At 42.2% G+C, this 22294-nt stretch overlaps 2 protein-coding genes and 1 long non-coding RNA gene across 3 annotated transcripts; all 3 read right to left on the reverse strand.

Annotated features, from left to right (window-relative positions):
• Window positions 1-768: 768 nt before the first annotated feature.
• LOC127944291 (transcription factor HES-5-like) lies at window positions 769-2072 on the reverse strand. Its single transcript, XM_052540178.1, has 2 exons — window positions 1879-2072; window positions 769-1765 (listed from the first exon to the last, which is right to left on the reverse strand). The coding sequence occupies exons 1-2, from the start codon at window positions 1936-1938 to the stop codon at window positions 1352-1354; spliced, it is 474 nt and encodes a 157-aa protein (XP_052396138.1). The 5' UTR covers window positions 1939-2072; the 3' UTR covers window positions 769-1351.
• A 9058-nt stretch (window positions 2073-11130) lies between these two features.
• On the reverse strand, window positions 11131-14190 carry LOC127945173 (uncharacterized). The gene is made up of 3 exons (XR_008150541.1): window positions 13810-14190; window positions 13126-13242; window positions 11131-12332 (listed from the first exon to the last, which is right to left on the reverse strand). It is a non-coding gene; the product is annotated as an uncharacterized LOC127945173 (long non-coding RNA).
• Window positions 14191-14292: 102 nt separating this feature from the next.
• On the reverse strand, window positions 14293-17943 carry LOC127944327 (uncharacterized). Its single transcript, XM_052540209.1, has one exon. It carries the CDS (start codon window positions 17941-17943, stop codon window positions 14608-14610), a length of 3336 nt encoding a protein of 1111 aa, XP_052396169.1. The 3' UTR covers window positions 14293-14607.
• Window positions 17944-22294: the final 4351 nt, after the last annotated feature.

Here is a 22294-nt window from a genome sequence, read left to right on the forward strand (position 1 = left end):
GAACCAGGTAATGTTTTATGTTGCTCTGAAACTGCCATTTTAAATTATTGTATTCTGCAAATGCATACTTGAAAATATCCCTTTAAATGATGCATTTATCAATTCAGATATAAGCAAAATTATAGTGTCTCTATTCAGGTCTAGTTTGCAGTTCATTCATGTCATGTTTGACTACTGACCTTTTACTACATTAACTGCAATTATTCAATGAAAAATAATTTAAGAGACTTGTATTTTCATCACATTGAGCACACAAGTTTGTCATCTATTAGAGGATAAATAAAGATTAATTTTCTAGAGATAACTATCATATTCAAATTTATTAAGAGCATTCTCAGCTGTCACAGGTGCATTATCCTTACGAAAGGTACACCTTTATACTGTATTTGCCAATAAAGGGTGCATATTAGTTCCTTAATACGCATAGTACCGAAAGTGTACATACAGTATTATTACCTAAATGGTTCCAACCCACTGAAAGCTTTTGTACCTTTTGAGTGTAGCTGTGATTTCATTTGACTTGTGAAGAGCTTGACAGATGAAGGACTCGCTTAAAGTATTCAGATTATATTATATTAGATTATATTAAATTATTTTGTATGGCAAATGAGGGACCTTGATGTGCAGACTGACTAAAATTGACGGCAATTAAAACATCTTTATAGTGTGCAGATGTGCTGTGATTTATTTTGATTGATGAAGAAAACATTCAAAACATTGCACAGATTATATTCTTCAAATTCATTTTAATGTTCCACTTCAGTATGAAGTAATACAAATGCTGAACATACCTTCAATGAAGGTAACAACTTGACTTTGAATATAAGCAATAAAATTCAGATCACTAACAGTGACAATATTTAACTGCCCTTTACAGGGGAAATGTCTCATTCATGTAAACACATGTAAAGATGAAAAACAACTAGGCTATATGTGCTTTCAACACACAATCAAATATCCTTCAAATGAAGAAATATTTCTTATATAATAAGAGAACCATTAGGTGTATTTCAAACAACAGAAATATACATCAAAAGCTTTCAGTAAATGAAAGCAGTAAGAGAACAAACCCAATATGGGTGAAAGAGCAACAAGAGCTCAAAGTCTAAATCAGACTTGTATGTTTTTATCAATCTTAATTTTCACACGTGGCAAAAGATTCTGTACATTCTGATCAAATATTACTGGTCACACAGTTTCAATGAAACACAAACTTTCTCTGAAAGCAGATTAAAGGTCCTGCATAAGCAGCAGAGGCGGAAATCATTTCCTACGTTAGAATTACAGTCCACGCCAATCTCAGACTGGCATAATGAATTCTGTCTGATAAATCACACGGGTCCTGGTGGCTCTACCAGGGTCTCCAGAGCACCAGAGTTTGCTCTTTGCTGCTGCTCTGTGCCGCTGGTGAACTGATCTGAGACGGCGCATGTGTGCGGTTCTCTGTGTGGAGCTGTGTGTGCAGGAAGTGCTTTAGCAGTCTTCTGTGGGACTCGGTCTGCTCTGGACACTGAGACAGGAAGTTGATGGCCTCCTGCACACATCTGAAGTGTCCGTCAAGAGCTGCAGTAGAGCTGCAGGCCGAGGGATTCTGGGAGCGCCGCTGGTGTCTCAAGAAATCAAGCGCCATCTCCAGGACTTCAGCTTTCTCCTGTCTGGAGTCGGGCTGCTGCTTTAGGAACTCTTGACCCAGAAGAGACTTGAGCTTCTCAATGCTGCTGTTGATTCGTTCTCTGCGGATCTTCTCCACTATTGGCTTTCTCAGCTGAGGAAACATTAGGAACATGCATTTAGAAACTCTCATCCATCATTTCTGCTGGTTATATTTCATAACAATCTATGATTTATGCAGTCAGATATGAGATGTTGAATATTTACCTTGTTTGAGAGTGGAAGTTGTTCTCTGCTGATGATTGATCCAGTGATTGTAGGTGCCATGGCTGTGTGTCTTGTGTTCGGTTCTCTGTTAGGATCAGATCAGATCTGTGCTCGGCTCTCTCTCCTCTCCCTCTATTTATACTCCCAAATCTCCATATGAATGTGTGAGTCTGGAGTTTGCTGGAGGTTCTCACAGTCTGCAGCCAATGGGAGCGTTTGGGCCGCCATGTGGCTGCTGAAGCCCTTATTGCTCCGACACAATGAGTGCATCTCTGGGGAGCAGGTGGAGGGGCGTTTAAGAGGTATGAAGACTGATTTAGCTAGTGGCCTATGAATGTGGGAAATTTGTGACCTCGTAAAATGATCTGACTGCAAGTCACTTCAGTCTTTAAAGCACAGTTTATGTGTTCTTCACACAAGCCCCAAAATTGTCCTTTTGTCTCTTGTGAGTTTGACATGAGCCTCAAGGTATATATATATAATAATAATAATATATATATAATAATATAATAATAAAATTCATTCTAGGTAATTATGACATATTTTACATAAAAACAACAAATAAATAGAACAATGGATAGAAAAAAAATCTAGATATATTTTATAAATAAAATCTACAGATTTTATAATTTGATCATATTTTATTTTTATTTATTTTATTTTTTAAGCTTATTCAGTGGAAGTAGAGTACCATCTCTGAAGTGTGTATACAGGCAGTTTTCCTCTCATCTTTATGGGGTCTGAGCAGCACACTTCTCTCATGGCACACTCTCCTCACACATACTTAAGACACTTCCAGCTGTCTGGCCTGCTGTCACACGCTCCACTCTGTGAGAACCTGGGAGCGCTTGTGTGGCACGGCTTCCCACACTTATTCACTGACACTGATCCCACTGATAAAAGAAGCGTGGCCCATTATACAATGTCAGAGGGACCCTGCCTCCCACTTCTCAGTGTTGACTGTTCTCACAGCATCTCCCAGGCAGCCAGGCTCACCATCTGGAGACATCATTCAATTACCATCCTTAAATAACAGCGTCCCAGCCCTAGAGTGGACAACATAGGCTATATCACATTGCATCTGCTCATTCTAAGATGTTTTTTTTTTTTTTTTTGACAAAATTGTGTCATAATGCAGCAATTAATCATGATTTGATGATTAAAGTGTGAAAATAAAAATTTGGACATTTGACCAATATTATATGCATCAGGTTTGTATCAACTTTTGTGTATGAACAAAATAATTTGCATATTTAATATTTATATAATAAATATGTATATTAAACAATTATAAATAAATACATTTTTGATTGTGATTATTTAATTAAAAAATGTATTAAAATAATGAATGAATTGATTGACTGATTAATGTTGAATCTCTACATATTAATATTTTTAGCATCACCTTTTTTTTGCTTGTTTGAACTATGAGCAAAATAATCCACCACTCTATATTTAATAAAGAATAATATAAATAAATAAGTATAATAAATAATTTATGAATAAAATAGGAATACATTTATGTTTAATGTGTATTATAAATAAGTAAATTAATAAATATTGCTAACTTCTACGTTGAGTTTCACTTGTTTTAGAGCTATGAACTTCATTGTCTATTAAATATTAATGTGCATAATGAATGAATGAACTATATATGACTAAATACATTTTTGATGTTAAATTTCTTTAATTTATAATCTTTAATCTAAAGTTTTGCTTTCTTCTAGTATTTCCGGGCAGATGTTTAAATGCACATTCCCACACATTATTGTCTGACAGCATGAATGAGGTCAATGCTAATTCACATGCTCACTTCTGCTCTTTTAGCAATGCCTCAGTCCTTGACTGACAGACAAAATAAAGCCACCTGCTCATTTTGGTTTTCAGGGCCTTGGCATTAAATGTTTAAACAATCCACCCTCTCACTATTGTCATACTGCAGTTTCCTGATTGGTTCAAAAGTGTGCGAACTTACATCTCATTAAATTCAGCCCATCTGCATATAAATTCAAGCCAAGGGAAAGAGACAATTCAATTCATATCACTTCTCAACACAACACACTGAAGAACAACCCAGGCCTTCACCATGAGAGATCTGCAGAAAATGCAAGTTAACAAACAGTCATGACATAAAGTTATTGTCTGTTACAGTTATTTTCAAACTATTGAACTAAGTCATGTAAATGCTTCTTGTCTCTTAGGTGTAAACTTATGAGTCTGGAGAGGAGATGCTCTTATGGTGTAGAGCAGATTATGAGCGTCCTGGAACAGCGGCTGCACAATGGTGTTTCTCCCACTGACCTTTGGGGAAAAACAGTCTCTTTCTTCACCCCAAAGAAGACCTTGCTCTTCCACAGTGGATACTCCAAGTATTCAAGGGAGACACTTCTCTTATTACCAGACTTAGCAGAGGATGTGGCTCCTCTGTGTATTCAGCATTGACCAGAAGCAGTGCCATAGAAGATATGGAAATGCATTCATCAAATCTTGATCTGCTGAAAGAAGTTATGATCTGAACTCACCCTGTGCTCTTGAAATGGAGGCGTTATTCTCCTCTTCTATTTTTCCCAGGAGCATATTAATGAAGAAAAGTCTTTTATAAAGACAAATTATATCGAAATGAACACTGCCCTGAGGGAAGAAATGGATCTTATGTTGGGATTTGTTGTAATATCAACCATTTTTTATGCAGCTTTACTAATATTGTGTAGAATATTATTCATGTATAGTTGTTGTCATGTTTTGTGGATTCAGTAACAAAAGTGACAAAACTAGGCTAAAGTACAGAGTTTCTGCCGGTCTTTAATGTCTTAGCATTAAATGTTGCAGGCATTGCTAAATATGTATATCTTCCTCGGTATTTTTGTCATGCTTTCTAATACAAATAAATCAATCATTCTTTAAAATCAAGATACCTTTAATTGAGATGCAAAGTTATAATTTTTCATTTTGCTTCTCGAATAAAAGGATCTTGATTTAGGAATATTTAGATATATACACAGGTAAACATATATATATATATATATATATATATATATATATATATATATATATATATATATATATACTGAGGAAGAACATTAGTATTTTGCGGATTGATCAGATGTTAGTAAAAATCACTTCCATGTTCTAGTGATTGGGAGCTGAAGTACTCAAGTCTCAAACTTATGTGACTGTGACTGTGTGTGTGTGTGTGTGTGTGTGTGTGTGTGTGTGTGTGTGTCTGTAAAATGAATTTAAAAATAATAGCAATCCACTGGAAGTTGTAGGCTATATTCAAAAGTGTTGTTAACGTAGGCTCTTTAGACATTCACATTTAGAGAACATACTGACCTATTGTGTTCCTTTCAGTTTATTCCTTACATTTTCCTTACTTGGTCTAAAAAATGTATTAAAAAGTTTTACATTTACCTTCATTAAATCTGCAGAAATGCATAATGTAGTACACAAGCTGTTCTGCACTGCCATCTCGCGGTCCCCAAGAGACACTACAACGATAATCATTTGGGGATCTTGGGTGTTATAATTAGTTAAATGTTACTTAAAAAAAAGAAAAAAAAATACCTTTTTTGCAGACTACAAAGACATTTAATATATTTAAGGAAACTTCCACTTAGATTGTCACTCATATATGGCAGTGTTTGTTTTAGCTGCCTGGAAATAAATCTCATTCTAACCTAAATCCTCAGTTTGATGTCCATTGCGATTTACATTGGGCGAAGCTCAAAATATCACTGTGTTCCACAGTGTGTCGAGCCTAAATTGGTACATCTCAGCGGTGTGTGATGCACTTACATTAAAAAACAGGAACAGGAGGGGGAGTTTGATTTATTGCCTCCTGCTGAGGGGCAGCGTGTTCCCCTGGAGATGTGAGCAATTATTTAACTGCTGTTCCACTGGACCCCAAAACCTCCACCTCCACATTACTACTGTCATCCACCAATCACTCTCCGGGCTACTGGCCTGGTTTCTTTATATGATCAAACCCCTGGGAGATGTACTGGGAATGAACCCCTCCCAGTTTAATCACACTTACAAGAACGGCCAGAACAGAACAGAACAGCAGTAATGTAGTTCAGAAATATCTCTCGGTGCATGGCTGCACAGTGACATTATTTGTCAGTGTCACATTATTAACCTGTGCAGAAAATAAAACATTTTAGAGTGGCAGAACAATGCACTTTCAAATTTCACAGATCAGTACGCTGTAATTTAGATGTTGTTGGATGACTTACCATTGGCTATTACACACTTTTCGCGTTGCTATAATTAATAGGTCCCTCTAATTAAAATTCATTATTCGACCTGCACTGCTTTCTGTAATACTATGTAATTAGTCTACCGCGGTATTGAACATTCAGTTTTTGTTTTTGTTTTATGGAAGCTAAATTAAAGATTTCCTGCATTTCTCCGCGGTCGCGCTTTTCTCATATCAATTAAAATTAAAATAGCGCCATCTCGCGACTATATTCAATTAATATAAATGGCCCTGAAGATTCATAGGCTGCTCATTTTAATGCTTGGAAGGTAAACATAAAACTAAACCAATTACCGGTACGAAAAGAACTAAACAATAAAATGAGATAACTACAAAGAGCTAGATGAGAAAAGAAAAAAATTGATTAAAATAGGACTGAATCGCGGATTAATAGTCTGTTATAGGCTTTATTAATTAATGTTTATATTTATATTGTAGTAATATGTATCAGTTATAAGATTGATATAATATATATAATTATATTATTATAATAATTTTACAATAAAAATAATTGATATTGAAATATGTTCGATTTTGCATCTTTGCAGAGGTTTTATATTCATCTAAAATAATAATGATACACTCTAAAAATGGTTGGGTTAAAAATAACCCAATTGGCAACCCAGCACTGGGTAAATATTGGACAGAACACGTGCTGGGTTAAAGTAACCCAGCATGCTGGTTTACACATTTTAACCCAGCATGCTGGGTTATTGAGAAAACCCAAGATAGAGTCATTTTTACCATTTGTGGGTTTGTATTTTTATGATTCTGGGTTATTCTTGCTGGGTTATTCTCATAATTTCCCTTTTGCTTAACAAAGCAATCATGGATTAATAAATAATGAAGAATATAGGTTTAGACTGTTAAAAAATATTTTTAATGCCATCTGACATTCAAAAATATGTACCAATGACAAACAACATGAAATTTTCCCCTTTTTTGTTTCCAGCAAATGCTAAATAAATAAATAAAATAAAAATCACAGAAATACAGTTGCAATAAATAAGAAAATTATTTCTGAATGACCGGTGTCTAGCTGTTTAACTATTACATTTTGACATATTTAGCTATTTAAATACACAGTGAAATGACATTAACAATTAACATTCTTTAAATTTAAATTTAAAGATGTCCTTAAATTTATATCAAGTATATAAAGACTCCTATGTAGGTAGATGTGCACTGCTTAGGGTAGTTCAACATATAGTTCACCCAAAAATTCTGTCATTTATTACTTAACTTTATGTCGTTACAAACCCGTAAGACCTTCGTTCATCTTCAGAACACAAGTTAAGATATTTTCGATGATATTCGAGAGCTTTCAGACCAGGGTGAATAATTAACAATTTTCATTTTTGGGTGAACTATTGTCAAACACTTAAGCTCTGAAGCAAAGATCTACACCTGAGAGCAGTGTACTCTGCTACAGAGCCCGTCTATGGAAGGACAATTTTCAAAAGGAATTGCAAATTATATTTTCAATTGCGTTTTCCACATGTGACAAATTGTGACATAATCCAAACACAATTGCAAATCTTGAACCAAAACACTGTTTCAAAAACACTGAACAAAAATTACCGTTTCAGTTTTCATGAATGCACAGTGACTGCCAAATTTCAAATGGAAAAGCAAAGTCCGTTTGCAGCTGTATTTTCCATGTATTATGAGTAATAAGCCTATCATATTGAACAAATACTGCATCATAGCAGCTTTACAGTATTAAATAGGAATATAGTGTGTAATAATGCAAAGGGACAAAAGTAAACACTCAGTTTTCAGTTAAAATCAGTTCATCATTGATTCAGTGATGTATCGTCCCTCTGTTCAATCAAGTCGATGATATCGCTTGATATTAATTGTCCCCAACGTTGACAGAATGGAGAAAAAAAACCTTGGGAGAAAGGCTCAGTTGGGGGGCAGTTCTCCTCTGACCAGACGAAACCAGTAGTTCAATTCCAGGCTGCAGCAAAGTCAGATTGTGCAGAAGAATCATCTGTTTCCTGTGGTCTTGTCTTGGTGGTCCTCTGAGACAAGGTTTTTACAGGGGATCTGTATCTGGGGCTCTAGTTGTCCTGGTCTCCGCTGTCTTTCAGGGCAGTAGAGGTCCTTTCTAGGTGCTGATCCACCATCTGGTCTGGATACGTACTGGATACGGGTAACTGCAGTGACCCTCTGATCTGGATACAGACTGGATCTGGTGGCTACGGTGACCTCGGAACAAGAGAGAAACAGACTAATGTTAGCATAGATGCAACACAAGAACAAGTACATGAGGTGTTATTAATTACCATGTCTGTTTTTTCACTGTGTCGCACATGTTACCTGCCAAAACTCAAATGGAATCGCAATTACTTTAGCATATGAATTTACAATGCCTCACATTGAAAGCTGTCAATTTTTGTCAGAGGTGGGACCATACTATGGAGAGTGTTTGTATTGGGAGGTGACGTCACTCAAAGACAACTGTGCAAAATGCTTTGAACAATAGAGGTTAAGGCACTACTAAAGGCATCTGCCGCTCCAAGAGATGTGTGTTAAAGAACAGACAGCGCAACCCGGATCTCCTTATATTCTTGGCACCTCACACAATAAATAATTCTGTCATTTTTACCCCAAATGCAGCTACTATAGCCTGCTAACAGTTAGAGCCACATGGTACTATTGGTCAATATTCACCATTAACCAAATGCTTTTCACATGAGGAATAAAATATAGGTTAAGATGAAAATAGATAAATAAGAGTAGAACTGCAATGTTGTTTTGCTGACGTACATCAGAGTGCATACAGTGAGAGATTTGGGGTAAAAACTACAAAATATCTCCCAATACAAACACGCCCCATAGTATAGTTCCACCCTTGACACAAATTGACAGCTTTTTGTGTAAGGCATCTGAAATACAAATGCTTTTCAATTGAGTTTGGACTATTTCACAATGTATGTGTCCACATGTGGAAAAATACAGTTAAATATATAAGATTTGCAATTCCTTTTGAAAATAGTCCAGAATATCCTTACCTGTCCATTGATTATGATCAATGTCTGAGAGATCTGCTGGCATTTTTAAATCGCCACGACAATGGGATGGGGTTTTGTGAACTCTGCTCAGTTAAGGAATGTTGTTTGTTCCAACCTTTAAAATAAATAATAAAAAAAAAGTTCAATTGACTGTGTGGACTTAATCATGAAATTTACCCATCCTGATTATTTGTTAAATTCACCTATGAGTTGGTCTACAGAAGCAGGATATGATATAGTGATTGGCTGAAAGGTGTGCTTTCAAACTGTCTAATCAATGGGATCACACTGCATGCGCGCACACAGACATTTCTATGACAAGTCACGTAGGTAACTTACTGGGTTACTCCGCAGCTTTAAAACAGTCCATATAACGTTAGTTAACGTTAGTTGATAAACACGAACTTTCCGTTAGACGCCTCAATAAGACTGCACTCGACGAGTTTTTCTCTCACAAATGTATCCATGTGCTTTTCTGACAGGAAAAAAAACACATTTTGAATTATAATTTGTATGTAAAAATACTTTAAAAACCACACAAGCATCAAATCACCTCACTAACGCGGCCCTCGCTGTGCGTGCGCGCACTTTAAAATGCCCTGAGACGTTGATTCTTTTACAGGAATCACTTTGTTTGAGAACTACTGAACCGGTTTATTTGAACCGGATCGTCGGTTCTTTTAGACATGCGGTCCGACTATATCGTACGTAATTGTATGATTTACATGTCGATATGGACAACTGCAGGCGTTTACATTAGAGCAGAAAGTCGTATTCACTTTTTGAACTAATTTGACTCACTTAAGTTAAATGTCAAATTCGCTTTTCAGTGTCAGAAACGACTTTTTCCTCTATTTTCACAGGTATTGCATATTTCAGCCATCCGTCACTGTCTGAAACTTAATAAAACTGTATTAATCTGTCGTCTCATATACCTTAACACGATAATGCGAGTCACGTAACGTAGGTTGGCCGTTAGAGGTAAACTGTTCATCATTTAACGTAAATAATGTTGGCCTGTAGAAGTTTAACAGTATTGTTGCAGCAAAAAAGTTATAATTCTGCCAATTTAAAATAATTATTAATGAAAACATTAAATAAACTTACCTTAAAACAGTTGAAAGCCGTGGCTTTGCCCCGTTGTTCTTCCAAAATGACAGTTGGGGAGTGATTTAAACATCTTCAAGGCGCGTTAAATAACCCAGCGCTGGCCTGAAACAACCCAGCGACGCAACCCAGCAGGGTTAACCCAACACCTGGTAAATTGAAACTACCCAAAAGTGTTTAAAAAGAAATAAAATAACCCAACAAAATGACCCAACAGACTTAACCCAGCATTTTGGGTTAAAAAATAACCCAGCCGTTTTTAGAGTGTATAATGTAAAATATTAATTTAACGCAAATAATATTTCAAACCCGTGTATTGGTAAGAAACCGTTTTACATCCTGCTGGGGTATGCTTTTCTAAACTAATTGCTACTAATTGTAATTGAAGACTGTATGTTCACATTTTGAATGATAACTGATATAGATATACTACACTCTAAAAATGGCTGGGTTAAAAATAACCCAATTGGCAACCCAGCACTGGGTAAATATTGGACAGAACACGTGCTGGGTTAAAGTAACCCAGCATGCTGGTTTACACATTTTAACCCAGCATGCTGGGTTATTGAGAAAACCCAAGATAGAGTCATTTTTACCATTTGTGGGTTTGCATTTTTATGATTCTGGGTTATTCTTGCTGGGTTATTCTCATAATTTCACTTTTGCTTAACAAAGCAATCATGGATTAATAAATAATGAAGAATACAGGTTATTTAGACTGTTAAAAAATATTTTTAATGCCATCTGACATTCAAAAAATTGTACCAATGACAAACAACATGGAATTTTCCCTTTTTTTGTTTCCAGCAAATGCAAAATAAATATATAAAAATCACAGAAATACAGTTGCAATAAATAAGAAAATTATTTCTGAATGACCTCTGTCTAGCTGTTTAACTATTACATTTTGAGATTTTTAGCTATTTAAATACACAGTGAAATGACATTGACAATTAACATTCTTTAAATTTAAATGTAAAATCATTTAAAGATGTCCTTAAATTGATATCAAGTATATAAAGACTCCTACGTAGGTAGATGTGCACTGCTTAGTGTAGTTCAACATATAGTTCACCCAAAAATGAAAATTCTGTCATTTATTACTCAACTTCATGTCGTTATAAACCCGTAAGCCCTTAGTCAATCTTCAGAACACAAGTTAAGATATTTTCGTTGATATTCGAGAGCTTTCAGACCAGGGTGAATAATTAGTGACAATTTTCATTTTTGGGTGAACTATTGTCAAACACTTAAGCTCTGAAGCAAAGATCTACACCTGAGAGCAGTGTACTCCGTTATAGAGCCTGTCTATGGAAGGACAATTTTCAAAAGGAATTGCTAATCATATTTTCAATTGCGTTTTCCACATGTGACAAATTGTGACAATCCAAACACAATTGCAAATCTTGAACAAAAACACTGTTTCAAAAACACTGAACAAAAATTACGGTTTCAGTTTTCATGAATGCACAGTGACTGCCAAATTTCAAATGGAAAAACAAAGTCAGTTTGTAGCTGTATTTTCCATGTATTATGAGTAATAAGCCTCTCATATTGATCAAATACTGCATCATAGCAGCTTTACAGTATTAAATAGGAAAATAGTGTGTAATAATGCAAAGGGACAAAAGTAAACACTCAGTTTTCAGTTAAAGTCAATTCGTCATTGATTCATTGATGTATCGTCCCTCTGTGCAATCAAGTGAATGATATCGCTTGGTATTAATTGTCCTCAACTAAAGAAAAACAAGGAACCAAAACTCCATCGGTGACAGAATGGAGAAAAAAACCTTGGGAGAAACCAGGCTCAGTTGGGGTCAGTTCTCCTCTGACCAGACGAAACCAGTAGTTCAATTCCAGGCTGCAGCAAAGTCAGATTGTGCAGAAGAATCATCTGTTTCCTGTGGTCTTGTCCTGGTGGTCCTCTGAGACAAGGTCTTTACAGGGGATCTGTATCTGGGGCTCTAGTTGTCCTGGTCTCCGCTGTCTTTCAGGGATGTAGAGGTCCTTTCTAGATGATGATCTCCATCTGGTCTGGATACGTACTGGATACGGGTGGCTACGGTGACCTTGGAATAAGAGAGAAACAGACTAATGTTAGCATAGATGCAACATAAGAACAAGTACATGAGGTTTTATGAATTACCATGTCTGTTTTTTCACTGTGTTGCACGTTACCTGCCAAAACTCAAATGGAATCTTTAGCATCTGAATTTCCAATGCCTCACATTGAAAACTGTCAATTTTTGTCAGAGGTGGGACCATACTATGGAGAGTGTTTGTATTGGGAGGTGACGTCACTCAAAGACAACTGTGCAAAATGCTTTGAACAATGGAGGTTAAGGCACTACTAAAGGCAGCTGCCACTCCGAGAGATGTGTGATAAAGAACAGACAGTGCAACCCGGATCTCCCTATATTCTTGGCACCTCACACAATAAATAATTCTGTCATTTTTACCCCAAATGCAGCTACTATCCCCTGCTAACCGTTAGAGCCACATGGTACTATTGGTCAATATTCACCATTAACCAAATGCTTTTCACCGGAGGAATAAAATATAGGGCAAGATGCAACTAGGTAAATACGAGTAGAACTGCAATGTTGTTTGCTGACGTGCATCAGAGTGCAAACAGTGAGAGATTTGGGGTAAAAACTACAAAATATCTCCCAATACAAACACGCCCCATAGTATAGTCCCACCCTTGACACAAATTGACAGCTTTCTGTGTAAGGCATTTGAAATACAAATGCTTTTCAATTGAGTTTGGACTATTTCACAATGTATATGTCCACATGTGGAAAAATACAATTAAATATACAATTTGCAATTCCTTTTGAAAATAGTGCAGAATATCCTTACCTGTCCATTGATTATGATCAATGCCTGAGAGATCTGCTGGCATTTTTAAATCACCACGACAATTGGATGGGGTTTTGTGGACTCTGCTCAGTTAAGGAATTCCATGTTTGTTCCAACCTTTAAAATAAAGTTTAAAAAAAAGAAAAAATACAAATTTTTTTAATAACAGTGATTCAGTTCAATTAACTGTGTGAAGTTAATAATGAAATTGACCCATCATGATAATGAGTTAAATTCACCTATGAGTTGGTCTACAGAAGCAGAATTTGCTCTAGTGATTGGCTGGAAGGTGTGCTTTCAAACTGTCAATCAATGGGATGTTCCAGTCATTATAAATCACAGTTTTATGTTAATATGCTGGCTATATCAAACACACACAGTCACTGGCACAGATAAGGGAGATCACACTGCATGCGCACACAGACATTTCTATGACAAGTCACGTAGGTAAAACAGTCCATATATAAAAACTTATAGATGTACCAAAGTGATAAGGACAAGTCAAAAACACGATCTGGAAAATTAATATATGATGTTTACGCTCATAAATTAGGTACATTCTGGTGCAGCTTTAACTATAGCACGAAATACAAATATATGTGCGTTTAAGTTACGTGAGGGTTAACGTTAGTTGATTATCACAGAAAAACAATTATGTAAAATGTATAATAAACACGAACTTACCGTTAGACGCCTCAATAAGACTGCACTCGACGAGTTTTTCTCTCACAAATGTATCCATGCGCTTTTCTGACAGGAAAAAAAACACATTTTGAATTATAATTTGTATGTAAAAAGACTTTATAAACCACAAAAGCATCAAATCACTTCACTAACGCGGCCAGCGTCACTCGCTGTGCGTGCGCGCACTTTGAAATGCCCTGAGACGTCGATTCTTTTCCGGGAATCACTTTGTTCGAGAATTACTGAACCGGTTTACTTGAACTGGGTCGTCGGTTCTTTTAGACCTGCGGTCCGACTATATTGTACGTAATTTGTATGATTTAAATGTCGATATGGACAACTGCAGGCGTTTACATTAGAGCAGAAAGTCGTATTCACTTTTTGAACTAATTTGACTCACTTAAATATCAAATTCGCTTTTCAGTGTCAGAAACGATGGGTTACTTAACGTAATCCCAGGTTCTTTGATAACAGAGTGAGGTGTTTCACTATGGGAATCGCTTTGGGCGTGACCAACTACGGAAGCTCCTATGCCACCACGTCTGTCTTTGACAGACAGGTCGACCTGAGATCAGGCTCCGCCCCCACCTATATTACTCAGGTCGACCCCTACGAAGTCATTAAGAGAGATTTCTTCCCGTTCCTATGCAAGGAGGGAAGTGTTGGTGAAACACCTCACTCTGTTATCAAAGAACCTGGGATTACGTTAAGTAACCCATCGTTCTTTTTCTAACTTCGCTCGGTGTTTCACTATGGGAGATATAGACCACTCCCGGATTGCAACATACGCTATACCAATCATATGGGACTTGACGTGCTGACTCCTAACACTGCATGAGCTAAGGATGGCTCAGACACGTTCAGTCTATAAAATCGCACAAAAGTGTGCGGTGTGGCCCAGCTTGCTGCAGCACAGATCTCCTGGACCGAAACACCTCTGAGTAAGGCCCATGATGTCGCCATGCCCCTAGTTGAGTGGGCCCTTAAGCCCTCGGGAGGTTGGGAACCTCTGCATGCATATGCTAAGGAAATAGCTTCTACAATCCAGTGGGACAGTCGCTGACGTGACAATGGCTTCCCCTTGTGAGGAGTAGCCCATGACACGAACAGTTGGTCATTTTTCCTGAAACCTGCTGTCCTTTCTACGTACACACGAAGTGCTCGTACAGGACACAAGGCATTCAACCTCCCCTCCTCTGGAGAAGAGAACGGAGGAGGGTGAAAAGCTGCAAGATCTGTAGTTTGACATCTATATGACGAATCCACTACTTTAGGTACGAATGCCGGGTTAGGGCGAAAGGAAACCCTTGTAAACCCTGCAGAAAACTGCAGACAAGATGGGCTGACTGACAGTGCCTGTAAGTCACTCACCCTCTTAGCTGACACCAGCGCTAACAGTAGTGCTGTCTTGAGCGAGATAAACTTTAACCCTATAGCTTCCAATGGCTCAAAAGGGTGTTGAGAAAGGGCCTCTAAGACTGTAGACAAATCCCACAATGGGACCATTCGCCTGGCCCCTGGCCTCTTACGTCGTGCCCCCTTCATAAATCGACTTATTAAAGGGTGCTGACCTGCTGTCTTGTCACCAAAACCCACATGACAAGCAGATATAGCCGCTAAGTATACCTTTATTGTAGAAAAAGCTTTCCCTTTATCTAGCAGATCCTGCAGGAAACATAAAATGTCCCTCACTGAACATTGAAAAGGGACAATATGAATCCGTCCACACCATTCATCAAAGACTCGCCACTTATTACTATACAGTGAACGAGTGGAAGAGGCTCTTGCACTCTGTATAGTGTGTATGACCGATGGGGGCAGACCTGCTGCACTTAAATTCCACCTTTCACGGGCCAGGCCCAGAGAGCTATCCTGTCTGGGTGAGGATGGTAGATTTCCCCCCCCGCTTGTGACAGGAGGTCCCTCCGGGGAGGGAGGGGCCACGGCTGACCCGACAGTAGTTGAACAATCTCGGCCACCCAAGGTCTGGAAGGCCAACGTGGGGCTATCAGTATCAGCGACAATCCCATTTCCCTCACCCTGGCTAGAGTGGGTGAAATCAGGCTCAGAGGGGGAAATGCATACAGCAGGACATTTGGCCATTGGTGGGCTAAAGCATCCACACCCAATGGTGCATTTCCGTCTGCCAGAGAGAAGTACAGAGGACATTGGGCGTTTTCCTGCGAGGCGAAGAGATCTACGACCGCCTGGCCGTATCTCTGCCATATCTGCTTCACCACCTGGGGATGAAGCTTCCACTCTCCGTACAGGGGATTTCCTCTGGACAACAAGTCTGCCCCCCTGTTCAATATCCCTGGAACATGGGTTGCCCTGATGGATAAAAGACTTATGTCGCACCACACAATCGGCTCTTTTGCCAGCTGGTGCAGCTGAAGAGAGCGTGTGCCTCCCTGTCGGTTGATATAAGCAACCACTGTGGAATTGTCTGTTTTCACTAAAACATGCTGACCCCTGATGAAGCTCAGAAAATGTTTCAGCGCTAGAAACACTGCCAACAATTCCAAGTAATTTATGTGTTTGTGAATTAGCTGAGGGGGCCAAACGCCGTTCACAGTTCTGCCCATTAGAGTCGCTCCCCAGCCCTTTAATGATGCGTCCGTCGTCATAGTGACTCTCGACGACACTGCCCCCAGGGGAATCCCCGATCTGAGGGTCGCGGGGCTTTTCCAACGTCTGAGCGCTCTGACGCACGCATACGTCACTCTCACCTGTCGGTTGAGATGACGCCGAGAACACAGACGCAGATGCGCGACCCAGCGCTGAAAGTCTCTCATTATTAGTAGTCCCAGTCGTACTACAGATATCACTGAAGCCATTAAGCCCAGCATTCGCAGGCACAGTCTGAACGGGACAACTTTCCCCGTCTGAAAACGGGAGAGACATTGAGTGAATGACGCGATCCTCCTCTCTGTCAGAGTGACTCGATAAGAGAGGGAGTTTATACTGAGCCCCAGATATTCTGCGTGCTGAGCTGGCTCTAAGCGGCTCTTTTCCATGTTTATTCTGAATCCCAAGCTGTTGAGATGCAATAACACCATATCTGCGTCTTTGATTGCTTGCTCTTTCGACGAGGCGCAAATCAGATAATCGTCTATGTACGACAGTATTCTTATCCCCCTGTTTCTCAATGGGAAAAGTGCTGCTTCCACACATTTGCTGAATACTCTTGGTGCTAGACACAGACCAAAGGGCATTGTCTGAAATTCGTAAGCAGTGCCTCGAAAAGCAAACCTGAGATACTTCCTGTGAGACGGGTAAATATCTATGTGAAAATACGCGTCTGACAGATCGATCGTCACAAACCAGTCGTTCTGGCGGATGGATCGACAAAGTGTCTTGTGTGTCAACATTTTGAATGAATATTTCCGTAGGTGCTTGTTTAACACACGGAGATCTAGAATTGGACGCAGAGATATGCTCCCCTTCTTTGGGATCACAAAGTAACGGGAATAAAAGCCCTGACAGCTCACTTCCTTTGGCACTACTCTGATGGCTCGTTTTTCTAAAAGACAGTCTATCTCGGCCGTCAGGACGCGAGCTGACTCTCCCTCGGCCGCTGAGGCTATTATACCATTGAATCTGGGTGGTTTCATGGCAAATTGAAGCCTGTATCCCCGTGAAATCGTGTTTACAACCCACGGATGAGCTGCGCATGCGCGCCAACTGAGTATGCGAGCCGAGAGAGGTCCCCTGTATACTTCCCCAACGCCGGCGCGTTTTGATGACGTCATTACCGTCTCCGCGCTGACCCCTTCTGGAGGTGCGCGCGCTCCCTCCAGCGGAGAGGCTAGGGATACACATCTCAATGTTTGGATTTTTTTGCAATCTATCGCCCTCGGCTGACTGCCTGGCTGCGATAGTGAAACATTTATTGTGTTTAATGAGTTGGGGGAGCACGTCGCCCTCAGCCTGTGGCCTGGATGCGATAATGCATTTTTTATTAAACATTCCCCTGAACTGATGGGCGTTTGAAAACCCAGTGTAAGTGCTTGGTGACACTTGAGAACGTTTTGAACTTGATTGCTTATAGCTGGAGCCCTTACTGAACTGAGAACAACAGGGCTGGACCCCCTCTTTCTCTTTGCGGGCGGAGAGAGAAGTGACGGGGAACATTCGCGTGTCAGGTCGCACGCTTCTTCTTCCGATCCTCGGGGTGGGGTGGGCGGTTTCTCGCCGCCGCGGCCGCAAATGAATGTTTCCCCCCGGGTCCGGAGCCATCAGATCTCGGACGATAGCCCACTTGCTGTCCGCTGGGAGGCGGTCTCACACTCCTAGCTCCCGTCTGCCTTCCTCTCGCCGCAGCGGCTGCTGCAAAACCTTGCCGTGCTGGCTGAGAGGGTGGTCGCGGTGTTTGCTTGCGCGGTAAACAGAGGTTAAAGGCCTCGTCCTCCTGTTTCCTGAGGGTGCTGGTTTCTCTCATTTTCTCGAGAGCTGGTCCGAAAAGGCCCTTAGTTGGGTCGAACGCAGCGTCCATCACCTCAGCTTTTTGAGCGTCGCCTAAACCAGACAGGTTCAGCCATAACGCTCTCTCACCTGAAACGGCCAAGCCCATAACACGGCCACAGCCCTGAACCGCGCCACGAGAAGAGCGGAGAATTAGGTCGTTTACCACACATATCTCGTCCCAGAGAGCTGGGTTCGGCACTCCTGTATCTAATTGTCGCCCCATCTCCTCCAAAATCTCCGCCTGGTACGCTGACAGTAAAGTCACCGCGTTCAGCGAGCACACTGACTGCGCCGCATACTTGTACATCCTCTGATAGATGGACGCGGTCAGGCGCTCCATCTTGTTCGGCAGCGAAATTTGGGAAGAGGCAGAAATAGATCGACGATATGGATGGAGGTGATAGGCCACTGAAGACTCTATCGCTGGGGGTCCGGCCAGCCCCAGCTCTCCCATTCCTTGGATCTCAAGTTTAGAGCATCCCTTGGTCGGGAGCTTGCTCTTAAAGGGGCTACCCCAATGGCGGGACATCTCCTTCATGCACGCCGGCACGGCGGGTAGGAGTTGTCTCGTTGTGGTTAGAGCAGGCGGTAGCCTTTTCCCGTCATAAAGGTCCCTCTCTGCTCCCTCTGAATCCTGGGCCGCGGGCCACGCTAGGCCCAGTTTTGCCGCGGCTCGCTTGCATACCTCGTGCAGGTTACTGTCTGCCTGCGAGCCAGTGTCAGTCGCGCTAGGAGGTCTAGACTGCTGGACAGGGAAGAGAGAGTTGTCTTCCTCCTCCTCTTCGTCCATGTCCAAGTCGAGGAGGTCAGAGTTAGCATCGCCCTCTGCGTCCTCGTCTCCCGGCTCCTCATCCTCGTGTGCGAGAAGGCCATCGAACAGAGGAGGCATATCCGGGGATTCGGCTTCCATCATCTCAGCCCAGCTCGTCGTAGTAGCTCGCTGATGATCGTTAGCCTTAGTTTTCGCGATGGTTCCAGCCAGACATGGGTCCTGCTGACTAGCCACCGCCACTCTCAGCCTTCTCTCCAAAATTTTAACCGGCAATGACGCACAGTGAACGCACGTTTGTGGGTCCGCAAGCGACGTTTGAGCGTGCTTGGCGCCCATGCACACAATGCACATGGGATGGGGATCCCTGCCCGAGACGGTTGCTCCACATGATGATGGACACGGGCGGGGTGCGGGTTCCTTCTTCGACTCATTCCCTTTGGCGGGGGTAATGACTGTCGACATGACGGCTGGAGAGAGAAAGAGAGATTCGAAGACTCGTCGTAACACGTTAGTCCGATTAATGGTTCACAGGGTAGTTAGCCCTTTTCGCGGCTCGCCCTGACGCGTAAAGCCTATGGTGGCTTGACACCACTGAAAATCCTATCGTCGTGATAACACGCGATAATCTGAACAGAATAGCTCGCCTTGACGCGGACACTATTCGGTGTGACACTCAACACAGTACCAATCCAATCCACTGATGTCGCGTTCGGTAGCGTACCCCAATGACGGCCCGCCAGTTGAACAGTTAAGCGAAATCAGCGAAAAGTTCGGACTTGCTGAGAGAGCTTGTAGTCCCTCACGGGAAGAAAGCGAGAATGACTTCGTAGGGGTCGACCTGAGTAATATAGGTGGGGGCGGAGCCTGATCTCAGGTCGACCTGTCTGTCAAAGACAGACGTGGTGGCATAGGAGCTTCCGTAGTTGGTCACGCCCAAAGCGATTCCCATAGTGAAACACCGAGCGAAGTTAGAAAAAGAACTACTTTTTCCTCTATTTTCACAGGTATTCGCATATTTCAACCATCAGTCACTGTCTGAAACTTAATAAAACTTTATTAATCTGTCGTCTCAGATACCTTAACACGATTATGCGAGTCGCGTAACGTAGGTTGGCCGTTTGAGGTAAACAGTTCATCATTTAACGTAAATAATGTTGGCCTGTAGACCTTTAACTGTCATGATTCTGCCCTCGTGTCCTTGATTTTTCCTAGTCTTGAAGCAGGATCATGACAGACCCATGTTTTGTGTACAAGCGCATGGCCTTGTCTTTGGGCCATGTGCTTGTGTTGTCTCGTTCCCTTGCCCCGCCCCCCTTGTTAACCTAGTCGTGTCTTGATTGTCCTATCTGTAACACCTGTCGTGTCTTGATTGGTACCCCTATTTAGATCTCCTAGTGTGCTCTGTCTTGCGTCGGTTCATTGTACCTGTACCTCTGTGATTTGTGTGTTCCTCACCTGTGTTTGAGATATTGTATCCTGTATAACCGTGAGTGTTATTTGTAGTTAGTGTTCTCCTGTTTTGAGTCTTTGTTTATCTAGATTAATCAGTCCTGTTTTGTTATTGTTGTATCTGCCCTAGTCCTGTTTTCCCCCCTCGTGGGTTTTTGTTTTTCCCCTTTTTGTAAATAAACCCCTTGTTTTGAGAATCCCTGTCTGCACCTGAGTTCCTCCCTTACCAAGATCCTGACAGAATGAACCGACCACCAAGGAACTCAGCAGACAGGAGGCAATGCTGGATGGCATCAGCCAGCCAGCGAGGTTGTTTTGAGGGCTCTCGCCTTGTGGTGTTCCGGGGGACCAGGGGAGGTCGTTCCGGAGCGAGCGGGCGAGAGGAGGAGCTCCAGAGGTCCCCACCTACCCAGCTGCCGGCGATCCCGGAGGGTCGTGTCCTGGCCGTAGCAACCCTGGGGGGTCAAGCAAGCCCCTCCCAGAGTCCTGAGGTGCCCTCCTCAGCCAGCAGTCTCCCCATGAAGCGAGGGAGACGGTTTTCATGGGAGTCGGCTTCAGAGTCTTCGGCGTCCGAGTCTGCCCTGTCCGAGACCAAACTCCCCCAACCCGCCTCTGACCCAGCTGTAGCCTCTGCACCGCGCCCGAGGAGGAAGAGGAAGAAGAAGGGGCCTGCCGGTCCTGTGACCCTGTATCCTCCCGTGCCAGCAGCGGTGAGCGCTGGCGTGCCCGTGCCAGCAGCGGAGAGCGCTGGCGTGCCCGAGCCAGCAGCGGTGAGCGTGCCCGAGCCAGCAGCGGTGAGCGTGCCCGAGCCAGCAGCAGTGAGCGTGTCCGAGTCAGCAGCGGTGAGCGCTAGCGTGCCCGAGCCGGGAAAGAAAGCTGTATGCAAGTCGGCAGTCGTGAGAGCGGAGGAGAGAGCCGCGGCCGACTCTGCAGCCAAGACTCTTGTACAGTCGGTTTCATCTCATAAGGAGATGCCAATTGTCCTAGCTGCTAAAGCATTTTCTGATTATTTGTCCCGTCTTGTCCAAATTTTAGAAATCCCCGTCAGTCCTGTCTTGTCCCCTGACCCTGTCCCCAGAAGTCCCAAATGTCCAGCCGTTGTCTCCCCGTGTCCTGTTGATGTGGCCCCGTGTCCTGTTGATGTGGCCCCGTGTCCTGTTGATGTGGCCCCGTGTCCTGTTGATGTGGCCCCGTGTCCTGTTGATGTGGCCCCGTGTCCCGTTAATGTCCCCCCGTGTCCTGTGGTCCCCCCGTGTCCAGTAGATGTTGTCCCCCCGTGTCCAGTAGATGTTGTCCCCCCGTGTCCAGTAGATGTTGTTCCCCCGTGTCCAGCTGTCGTCTCCCCGCGTCCTGTAAGTCTTGCCCCGCGTCCCGTAAGTGTTGCCCCGCGTCCCTTGTCTGCTCCTGTCATGTCCCCTGTCAGTTGTCCTGAGACCCCTCCCCGCCCCTCACCACCCAGACCTGCCCGTACCCCCCGTCGTCAGCCTTCGTCCTGTCCTCCTAAGATTCCTACCCCACCCCCCCGCCCTGGTCTGTCCCCCATGAACTTTGTGGTCCCGCCCCCTCCCCTTCCCTGTTTGTTTTTTTTGATTTGTCACCCCAACCCTGCTGTTGTGTACTCATGTTTGCCGTTGTTATTATTTGTCATGTCTTGTTGGTTTGTGTCTGTGTCCCAGTCTGTCATGTCAGTCATGTCCCGTGTTTGATGTTCCCTTGAGGAGCGTCTGGAAGCCGCTCCTTAAGGGAGGGGTTCTGTCATGATTCTGCCCTCGTGTCCTTGATTTTTCCTAGTCTTGA

This window comes from Carassius gibelio, chromosome A23, assembly GCF_023724105.1.
Source record: "Carassius gibelio isolate Cgi1373 ecotype wild population from Czech Republic chromosome A23, carGib1.2-hapl.c, whole genome shotgun sequence".
NCBI classification, from domain to species: Eukaryota; Metazoa; Chordata; class Actinopteri; order Cypriniformes; family Cyprinidae; genus Carassius; species Carassius gibelio.